This window comes from Protomyctophum bolini, assembly GCF_963924005.1.
Source record: "Protomyctophum bolini genome assembly, chromosome: 9".
Taxonomy (NCBI): Eukaryota; Metazoa; Chordata; class Actinopteri; order Myctophiformes; family Myctophidae; genus Protomyctophum; species Protomyctophum bolini.
In genome coordinates this window covers 18,082,614-18,094,070 of record NC_137870.1, presented here as the reverse complement: position 1 = coordinate 18,094,070, position 11,457 = coordinate 18,082,614, and the positions used below count along the sequence as shown (strand labels likewise).

Here is an 11,457-nt window from a genome sequence, read left to right as displayed (position 1 = left end):
CACTCTAAATTGGTCAAGGCAGATGGCTAGAGAAATGCTAGCTCAGGGCGGGACAATGTCGGGGCTCTGCTCTTCCTGTAAAGTGTCTTGAGACAACTTTCAAAATTTGAAATTGAATTAGGAACAAAAACTCTGAAAGAGCTGTACTCTCGTATAGTCTTCTGTTTTGTGTCCTCCTTTTCTTTTGAGACTCTCTCTATCTCCTGTCAAGTAATTTTTCCGGTGTTCCAAATGCGAGTCCACAGGTTCATGTACTTTTTATTTGCATTGTAATCCCCATAGGGGATTTTAGATCGCCATAAGATTGAAAAATAAGCAAATCATCCAGGCCGTTTCACTCATATGGATATGAGGAATCAATTGAAAGAAAATGCTAATGTTACTGCTGCTGAATTATCAACAATATCGCTGAGGCAGTTTGTTTATTTTTGGACCACAATACTTATATGAGAGGATTTTAAGATGACCCCATGTTATTCTCCATAGAGAACCAGGGGATGGGTGAGTGACGGGCCCTGCAAGCTGCGGGACCTGGCGATTAAGCACCAGTACATTCCATTGCTAATCTGGGCCTGAGGTCAAGGCCAAACTGTAGATCAGATTAGTAAAATAAGGTAATAGAGCACCATGCGGTAAGCTTGTAGATCTGATATTTTAGCTTGTAGATTTGCAAGGTTTTGAAAGATCTTGAATAATTGGGATTTGGGATTGTTTTTTGATATCACTGGTAATAAATTAATTCACATCACTTTTCTTATGGGGGTCCAGTTACAATCAACAAATGATCCCCGTGACTTATACTCATATGGATAAGAAACATCAGCTGACAGTGAAAACATACTAATTTCCAAAGGGGGAGAAATGACCCTGTGGTATTTTCAATAGAACTTTTTTTTGTCCGTTTGTTTATCTCTTTGTCACTCTGTCTGCACATCTGTCCAGTGGTGTAAAAAGTACTCTAATTTCTTACTTAAGTAAACATATCAATACTGTGTCAAAGTCCAGAATTGTAAATGTACAGTTTACAAATGTATTGGCATTTGGCATCAAAATGTACTTGGAAGTACCAAAAGTAGAAAGTACTCATTATGCAGCATGTTGTCCCATTCCACAAGTTTTCAAATATAAAATGTATAAGCAAAAAAATATCTTCCTGAAAATATGGCAGCTTCTTTTGGATATGTGGCCCGTGCTCAAGGTACGTAGCCCCTCAAGTGCTGGAGAAAATACTCTAATGAACAAAAAATGCCTGCAAATTGTACTTGAGTACAGTACTTGAGTACATTTGACTGTACATCCCTCCATCTGTCCACCAGCACGTGTTGAGGTGGTTCTATGCACACCTCCTGTTTGCCTTTAAATGCTAAGTGGTGCATTTATATAGCTCCTTTATCCAAGGCGCTTTACAGAGATTGTGCTATTATCGCATGCATGTAAATGAAGGTCATTGTGATTAAGACACTTACAGTATTACCTTTTCCATCTACACATGCAGCCATTCTCTGAGTTATCGTCCTTGTCAGACAACTTTTTAATTATTTATTTGAATGCACAAATTAATATGAATTCACAGGGAAACAAATAAACAAATGTAACAGGGATAGACTAGACAGTTCATGGGCACATATATGCTATGGCACCTTCTCCTCCACACAGCCAAGCTGATATAACAGATTATTGTTCAAGGTTTCTTTATTGTTATGTTTTGTTTACAATTATTGTTCTGTTCCTCGGACATCGTAGCAGCAAAATAGCCGGAGCTGTAGTCTGTATTGGAAGTAGTAGAAACGTGAAAATGTGTGTTAAATGATTGACAGCTTGTGTATGAATCATGAAAATCCTAGCCTCTGAATTGCTCAGTGCCACATAATTGCCAGCTGTGTCCTTCCTTTTGTTCGACTGCAAAATAATTTATTAAATGAGACTGACATTTATTAAAGTAACATTTTAATTTAATTTTAATTTGCCTCAGGCATATTGTGGAGAGTAATTATAAGTGAGTGAGTCAATGGTAATAGAGTTTAGTTTTGCTTTTTAAAAGTTCCAATTAGTGCACCTGTAGTTTAGAAAGACCCTTGAATGTTTTTACTTGAGTATCAAGTATCAATACCGCAATGAAAATTTACTTCAAAGTAAAATGCATCAAAATAATTATACTTGAAGTACCAAGAGTTAAAGTAGCCTAATCATTATGCAGAAATAGCAGAATATCCCATTGCAAGTTTTCAAAATGTACGCCTATATACAAATACATTTTAAATAGAAGATCTACAAGCTTACAACTCGTCGAAATGCGATGCAGTGTGAGCTTGTAGATCGTCTACTTTCAAATAGCCAAGATATATATAGAGCTTAAGGGGTTAATGTATGTTTAGTAATACAAATCTAAATCTAACAATAAACCAGTAGCCTAAATAAAGTTTCCAAATAATTGTAGTGGAGTGAAAGTACAATATTTGTCTCTGAGATGAAGTGGTAAAAAGTACATTGTACTTAAGTAAATGTACTTAGTTACTTTACACACCACCAAGAAACATTTTGAGCAGCAAGGCAGTATTTTTCCGGTTGATGTAAGTTATGGTCACTTACAGTATGATGAAATGCTTACTGATTACAGTGCCTCGAAGCAGGTTCTGGGGAATAAAGAATTATGGGGAATATTTATTTTTAGCCTTATGTGTGAGGGGCGCTGTTGTCATTGCCGGCTTGCGGCTTCTTATTGACAGTTGAGAGTTGAAAGCCTCCTATACTGTATAAAACATATCAATGTTTGTGTTACGCAATGATTGTGTTTACACTATGACGTAAAATTGTCCATTCATTTTCAAATAATTTCATGTTTGTTTATAGGACTGTCAGGATATGATTTTAGGACCCAGAAGCGGACGGAAACAGATTGAAGGTTAAACAGAGTTTTAATTGTAATTCAGCAGTTCACAGGAAATTAAGTCCAACAGCAAGTCCATGAGCATGAATCCACAAAAAACCCTGGCAATCAAATCCAAAATCCGGCAGGCAAAAGGAAGGTCAGAATCCAGGCAGGTGGTCAAAAAACAAAGGCTACGTAAATGCAAACAAAACTGGTGGGACTGAGGCAGAGGAGCAGAGAGCACAGGGACACAGGAATATAATCTGGCAGAGAACAAAGAGACAAGCAGGGTTTAAGTAGAGAGTAGAGTAGAGTAGAGCGTGACAAACGAACAGAGTGCAGGTGTGAAGCTCCACTCTGATTGGCTGATTGAGAGTGAGCAGATGAGTGGGAGTGATGGCACTGGAATGACAAGAAATGACAATTAGTCAGGGCAGAAGCACATCTGGCAACAACTAAAAGTATAGTCACACCCACAGGCAAGCCCAGACCCAAGACTCACTGTATTCCTGACAAGGACAAAGTTTGTGCATGCACACACACTAAAAGCTGGACATAGGAGGCCCTCAAAAAAAATACCACAAAATATATGTACTGTACTGTACCATAAATCAGTTCTGATTGAGTGGGCAGCATTTTTAGAGAAATTTAGACCCACCTGACACAATTTGCCATCAGTGCTGATGGAAATTGTGTTACAGTCAAAGAAGGAGAACATAGATGGATAGATAAACTGAATGATAATTGTATAGTTTTCTATGCATTTCGGGGGGTTATGGGAATTTACAGAGATTTGCCACCCCCCGCACAAAAAGATCCACTGCAAATCCCTGCACGCCCCCCTATATACAGTATGCGTCCTGCCCACCCTAGTGGGTCAGGCTAGAACCGGCCCTGCCTTTAGAAGCCTCATGTATAATTTGTCCTACGAGAATGTACAAGATTTGCTATATGATCTATAACTCGTGAGTGTGTAAAGTGTAAAATGAAACCAAAAGGACCCTTATGGTTCCATTTTACGCTCTCAAGATTATTGTTAAACATCTGCATTGCTTAATTTACAAGAAGCCTACACAATTAGAGAATGTAGAAGACTAATTGCTATTCCTATGGTACCAACATCAATACAGCTTGGGATTGTGGACAAAATCTTACAATAACAATAACAAAATATAATATTATCTCAGCAAATGGTGGTCCGTCGCTCAAATGTCAAATAAATACTGGACCTTGATATGAAAAGGGTTGAAAACCACTGAAATACAACATTAAGCAGTGTAAAGCCAAGCTGCTGCCTGAAGGCAAAGCCACTTATTGTAATTATGTGCCAGGTGGAAGAAAATAATCCATTTGCATGGAGACTAGAGATGATTCCAGCTGTGCAGAGATGCACAATGCTCTTCTACATTCTGAATACAAAATAGACAACAGCACCACTTGCTGGAAAAACAAAGATGCATTTATCAAACTTGATCAAAGTCTGCTGCTGACATCTAGTGTGCGATTTGAATCAACACAAGTAAAAATGTATTTGAAACGTGTAATGTAAAAACATCAAAAGCACCAGGGTTCAGCTTACAGTATAGCCTATGTCGGAGCCAGTGAGTGATGAATTCTCATAAAGAAGGGGGTCTACTCTGAACCCTCATGGAAACATACAAGTCATGCATCTATTTTTTATTTTAATCGCAAATTATGCAATATTTCAATCAGATGAGGGGTCTTTTTTATGTTAAGAGAAAAGGACTAGAGCAAATAATGAAACAATTACAAAATGCATCAGAGAACTAAATGTACTATATTCTCTCAGTATGTATGCACTTCACCACTGTTACGACCCCTAGGGTTCGGTGTCAGGACCAGGGGTGTGTTTGGACCCATGTGTTTTGGACCCATATATAATATGCATAACTCACTTCAAAGTATACTCAGGAAACCAAGGTGGACAATTGGCCTACATGAAGACTTTACTTAGCCGCAATTTGCAACACTAGATATTTTTATAATGAGATTCATCTAGAGTTGCAATACCCTATATAACTTATACTTAAACACAGTTAACACACGCAAACACTAAAAACATACACACAGTTCAACACATACTGAAACCCGGGGAAAGCAGTACAATGAACCAGCACAACCGCAAAACAAAAAACATGGTAATGACATTTAGAACATTTAGAAAACTTTCCTGGGGGTCTTTATGCGTGTAACATGTGGTTTTAGATACTGGACTACATGTTTTCTCAGTAAGACAGCTCTCCCCCTATCCACAAGGAGGAGCAGTGCACCAAAGCATTATGGGAATTGTAGTCCAGGAAGGAAGTGAGCCCAGGTGGAGCTTCATTTCCTTTTTTTGCCATCATTTTAATCCCACGATTTTGTAACACATTTTTCAACCAGTTCCTTTCCCCTCCATCAGGCGCCCTGGCTGCCCAGGGGGAGGCAGTTTAGAGACCAGGATTACTGCATATTTTTGTGAGGATACCTACCCTAGGGGACACGGGGAGAACATGCAAACTCCACACATAAAGGCCCTTTCGCCAACCCCGCCTCAGGTATGGGCACTGATGACGCAGATGAGAGGACACGCCGCCAGTGCCCACAGCGTCCCGAGCAGGAATCGAACCCAGGACCTTCTAGGAGCTTCATTTCCATCCACCAGCTGTTTAAAAACCTGTAAGAGACTCCTGCTCTAAGCGGCAACTGGCATCTTCGTGAATCTACTGTGTGGATGCACCCATTCAAGGACTCAACAGGGGTGAAGGGATAAGCTGCAGAGGGGAAACAAGGGGGGGGGACATCAGGGAAGCGACCCAGGCGTGGCACACTGGGTGGAATTTCAAATTTAATATATTTATTACATCAAAATTTGGAACATTACAAAAATGGACAATAGGCTACAAAGGAAAACCTAATCTAACTAAAAGAATCCAACTTCAAACCTAAGCTAAACACAAATCACATAACATAACTCAAATACCTTGCAATCTAAAGAACTGAGTGGGTCATAGAGCTATCTTTCTCAAGGCAGGTTATGGAAACACAGTCTGTACAAAAGGCGTTCAGGTGAAGTATAGGCAGGACCATGACCAATCTGCGGAGAGAGCCAATTGGGCCAGTCTCCAGTGATCTAGCCAGGTTCCCAGCCTTATTCATCTGCGAAGAGAAAAGCCTGGTCACGACCTAAGGCAGCTCAGTGTATAGCCGGAATTGTCATCATTGTAATAATAGCCATGATGCTATTGTAAAGCAATATGTAGGCTACTGTATCAAAGCTCCGTGTTGTGAATTATCTGCATGCTGTCTGAATGGCAGCCTCTGGTGGACATTCCCCATTCCCTGCATCCATAATGAGACACCTGTTTTCCATCACACCACTCAACTCACTAGCCAATCACAGTTTAGGTGTGCCACATATAAGCAGTCATTTATTCTGAGGTTCACGGCACACTGGCACAATACTGAGGGACAAACGGTCTGTTGATCCGGCTGTTGACTGTCACTGATTGCTTAGTTTAAGAAAACTGATTATATGAGAAAGAATAGATATTGTCTTTGTAGTTACTAGTTTTACTTTTAAGGTATAAAGATAATGTAAGTATTAGTATGTATATTTTTATTTAAAGCGCAAATAACATGCATTTTAAAACTGCTTTTAATATTTAATAATCATATTGTCTATGTCCCTCAAAGTTATTTCTAATGGTTTGAGCCTCAATCACCACTCTGATATAACCAGCCTTGTCAATTCTTTCTGGACTTTGAAAGCAGTTTTAGCTGCAGTACCACAATGTCCTGAGGTGGAGAGGGTGCTGATATGCAGATTATTTAATATTTGAGTCATTATAATACTCATGCTAGATAAAACCAGGCTTGTTTCCATTCCATGCTAGCTTGGAAAATCAACAATGGTGGACATTGTAAACAAAGTGGAAATGCAAATTTGGAACTGAAGACTGAAGAAAAGGAGGAATTATACAGTAGGGTGACATTGATGACATCACGATGAGGCCAAAATCAGTCGAGCTGTTTCTGAGAGCAATTTCCATTAAAACACCCATATGACATGAAGGCCTGATTGTTCAAAATTGGTTCTTTGTGGGGATAGAAAACACACATGGGAGCCCCAAAAACACAAAAGAAATTGAAAAAGTTTAATTTTATGTTATAGGTCCTTTAACAACATTATTTAACAAAATGAATAACAACATTATTTATACTTGATGGGGAATGTATTGCTCAATATCTAAACATGTTATTTTCCCCCCACTTTCTAATACAAATGTTTTATTTTTATTTACAATTATTATCATAGTTTTGATGATGCAACATTTCTGGCAGTATGTATTTCATGGTACTAACTGAATGAAAATAATTTCAGATGGTCAAAGAAAGCTCCTGTATGTGAGTCACTATGGTAAGTTTTTGCTTTGTTCTTGAATGGATCAAAATGTTGTGTGTGTGTGTGTATGCATTTGTGCGTGTGCGGCCCCAGTGAAGATTGCTGTCTCGTGTCCTGTCATCAATTGCCGCAAAGCCTTCGGTGCCGTCCTGCACATGTGTAAGGAAGAGGAGCACCAGCTTCTCTGCCGCAACGAGAAGGTGCCCTGCTTAAACGTGAGATATGGCTGTCCCTTCACCATGCTTCGACACAGGCTTGCCAAGCATCTGGAAGTCTGTCCTGCCAGCATCGTCTGCTGTTCGAAGGCATGGATCTGCTGGCCCGTCTCCGGCGACACAGACACGGCTTTCTACCGAAATGTGTCAGGAGACCTACAGAGCGAGGGACACCTGGACGTTGCGATGGCCCTCAGGGACCAAGAGCTACTGTTCGGGTCCATCAAAATAAAAAATATTTTCCCCGAATTGATAGAGGAATTCGAGGGACCTCCTCGTCACGCTATGGCTGTCGGAGTCCACATGTGCATCCAAATGGAATCCGTCATCAGAAGGCACAACAAGTCGAGCTCTGCTTTCAGACGTGACTGCGGCCGCGATGAGTACCCCTCCCATTCCAAGAACGTGCACTCGGACATCCAAGCGGGCCTCGACGGCTGGTTCCAACAGAGATGCCCGTCTGGGCTGCTCTTACAGCCAGTCGAGATTCCAGCCCTGCCGTCAGCAAGCTACGGTAAGATACTGCACTGACCTCTGCACCTTTGCCCTCCGACCAGCGGTCCCCCTGTCACTTCACCAGGCGAGGAGAGAGTGCTAGCAATGCAGATGCTCTCACCGGACTGCCCTTTGAGATCCTGCAGCACATAGCCAGCTACCTGGACAGCTTCACCTTATGCCAGCTGTCACAGGTCTCCCTGCTGTTCAGGGAGCTCTGCTCCGGCCTGCTGCAGCAGAGGGGGATGGTCTCCCTCAAGTGGGAGAAGAAAACATACTCCTACGGGGGGACCTCGTGGAGATGTCTCCAGAAAGCACCCCCATCACATGGATGCTGGGGATCAACTGGTTTACACTCCGCATTTGCATAAAGTAGTGCGTTCTTATGCATCATGCTTCAAGGTTAAATGAGTAAGCACTTCTCAATGTTTCTGTGAGGTTCAGACTTTGTTTATACAGTAGATTAAAGCAATATAACTCGAAGGAGACAGTTTGATGGTGAATAGATCCTACAGTAGCGTTTGTATTTTGTATTACTTTGTTTGCTGATAGAGAAAGGCACCCCGTCCTCTCTGCATTCCAGCTCATTTGATCCATGCTTGCCCTTCCGGGATACTTTATGCATTGTTTATTTTTAATTTATTGTGCAGGATGGATTTATCTCATCCGTCTCCTGTAATCCTCACAATACTGAAGTTTGAGAAGTTCGTACAGATGACTGATGTGCTGTTTGAAACTGAATTACTTGATGATGTGTGTTATGATTCTATTGGTTATGAACGTAACTTAGTTGGCTATCATATTCTGCTTACATTGATACATTTTGGCAAACAGACCAGTGTTTATCCAAATAAGGTGTATGCAATATTCAAAACTAATAGGATATATATAGGCCTACTGTATTAAAGCTTTTCGTACAGCTGCAATGTTGGTGAGTTTGACATAATTTAATACAATTAGATAGGACTCTGTCTGTCTGTTTGGATGTATGTGTGGTCAGTGGCAAATTGTGGCTAGTTTCCACCCTGTCATTAACTTATGGTAAGATGACCACCATGTGCTTTAAGGTCTAGAGTATTCAAACCTGAGCATCTCAGAACATCTGTAGCTCCAACGGTTTGGAAGATAGAGGCATGTTTAAAAAGGCCATGGTCATTTTGGGGTATTTCGCCCTGGATAGAGAATTTTTCACAGGTCCTAAGTTGTTTGCAGCGGTCATATTAAACAGGAACAGTTGAGATATTCTCCACTAAATGAAGTGCATACATATCTTAGCCAGGTCCTGGAGTATACATGACAACGTATATCATTAGGTTCCCAAGTTGCATCGTCCCAAGTAGGCCGGTGGCCAACTGTGATGGGCACGTACAGGTCTATAATTGTGAAAATAGCCGATCTATGCATTGTGAGGTGTCGTGAGCTTGCAGATCGGTTATTTTCAAGTTGTTTTTCTCTTTCTTATTATTTGAAATCTTTATTTATTTTAAGGTATTAAAAAGGTCACCCCACTGTCCTCTGACCCGAGCGCCACAGGTTGAGAACCACTGCATGGCTACCAGGTCATTCATACTGCTATATCGGTTCCCTGACTGTCCCTGTTAACTTATTATGGAGCTCCTGTAAAGCCTGATGTATAGCTGTAGGTCTGTTATTTTTGGCATGTGACAATGTTGTATTAGGCATAGACTGCCTGTGCCACACGCTTCATTCATTACTTCTTACTTCTACTTACACCCTAACCCTTGTTAGGGTGTCCTGTGTCCGCCCTGAGGACTGGGAGGTCGGGGTTCGATTCCTGGCCAGGTCATACCAAAGAGTAAAGACGCAGTGACTCCCTGCTTGCCACTCGGCATCAATGGTTAGATTGTCCCTGCGACATACAAGCGTCATGTCCAGGGGGTGTACTTGTACATCAAGCTGCCACACGCCACATAAACATGAGATAGGCTCCTGCTCTATGGGCCTCATGGCTCGACATGGCTTACTTTTATGTTTACTTGTTAATGATTGATATATTGCACTGGTATCCGTATGCACTGCAGTCACAGGACACAGAGCATGCCCATGATATCAGAGATGTGGAATGCAAGCAGGGCCTTATTGCTGCCAGGGGACAACAAGCCCTAACTCAGTGTGTCCATGATGGGCTACATGAGGCCAACAATGGCTCCCTAACAATGTATAGTCTCGCGTAGTCAGACCTTTAACAGCTCCATGCCTCCACCCACTCTGCTTGGGAGGCTGGGAGCTGGAGACTGCATGACAGTCTGGCTAATGCGAGACTAAGTGATGGAGGAATTCATGCTAACATTCAATTCAAACTCTGCTTGGGAGATGGAGACTCCATGAGAGTCTGGCTAATGCGTGACTAAAAGTGATACATTCATGCTAACATTCAATTCAAATACCAAGGGATAGTTCCCCTCCGATTTCCGCTACACTAAATATCTGGATTAAAAGTACAAAAGTATTGGTATCATAATGTACCAGCCTGTGAGGCAACCATCAATAATGCTCTTCATCATACTACAGTAGCCGTGGCACACGGAAAAATAGTGTTCCAAAATAAACAAATGATCCCAGCGTTTTGACATATTATGGATATAAAGCATCAATAATTGACGGTGTGAAAATGCTAATGTTACTGTGGCCAATATATTTTTCTATCAAATATGATTGACTGACTATCGCAATTAAACGATACAACACTATGCATCTCCTTGACAATATCACAATTTGTTTATTTTCGGACCACAATTCTTATCTGAGACCCAATATTCTCCCTGTAAGGATGATTATTGAATATTGATTATTCATTCTGATGTGTATAACTCAATCTGCAGGTGTGGGAGTTCAGCTGTGGGTTCTCCTCGGTGGACAGATGGCGCTTCAACGACAAGGTCCCATCCATGTCGGAACATCTCAAAGTCTCCTCCTTCTACGAGAGAGACGCCCGCACGGAGCCCGTGGCTTTACCCAGCGACACAGCCGGGGGCACTTCAAATGCATACAGGATGTTTAAAAAAAGAAAATCCGAAATAGTAGATGAACATGCTGTGATGTGCTGTGAGCTTGTATATCTGTTGTCATTTCGGACTCTAGTGTTCAATAGTCAGTTATGGTGACATCAGAATGACCAGTTCTCAGCCTCAAGGGCCTGGTCTCTTGCCCTTGAGGCCCTTTGTTGATTAAATCCAATTTCAACCTGGCGTCCCTATTCTGTGCAAGTCATTATAGATGAACATCTTTATGAAAAGACTGACCAGAATTATTCAGTGTTGGTTAGATATTGTTCCCTGTAATTATGTTTGCATTTTTCTCATTAATAGCTGGTGAAAAGCTTATTTTCTTGTACATACCTGTATGGAGTACCTTACCAAAATGAAATGTTGTTGGTGATGGTTCACCTTTTCAGAATACAAGTACTGACATCTAGTGGTGACAAACAGAACTACAAGTATTCAATAAAAAAG

The 11,457-nt window shown here is 41.1% G+C and overlaps 1 protein-coding gene across 1 annotated transcript; it reads left to right on the top strand.

Annotated features, from left to right (window-relative positions):
- Positions 1-1,161: 1,161 nt before the first annotated feature.
- LOC308321763 (F-box only protein 40) lies at positions 1,162-11,122 on the top strand (the record flags this gene model as incomplete). Its single annotated transcript, XM_080772853.1, is given in 5 exon segments — positions 1,162-1,198; positions 7,368-7,947; positions 7,949-8,077; positions 8,079-8,298; positions 10,828-11,122. Coding segments are annotated over 5 exon segments (1,248 nt in total). The 3' UTR covers positions 11,110-11,122.
- Between the last annotated feature and the right edge of the window lie 335 nt (positions 11,123-11,457).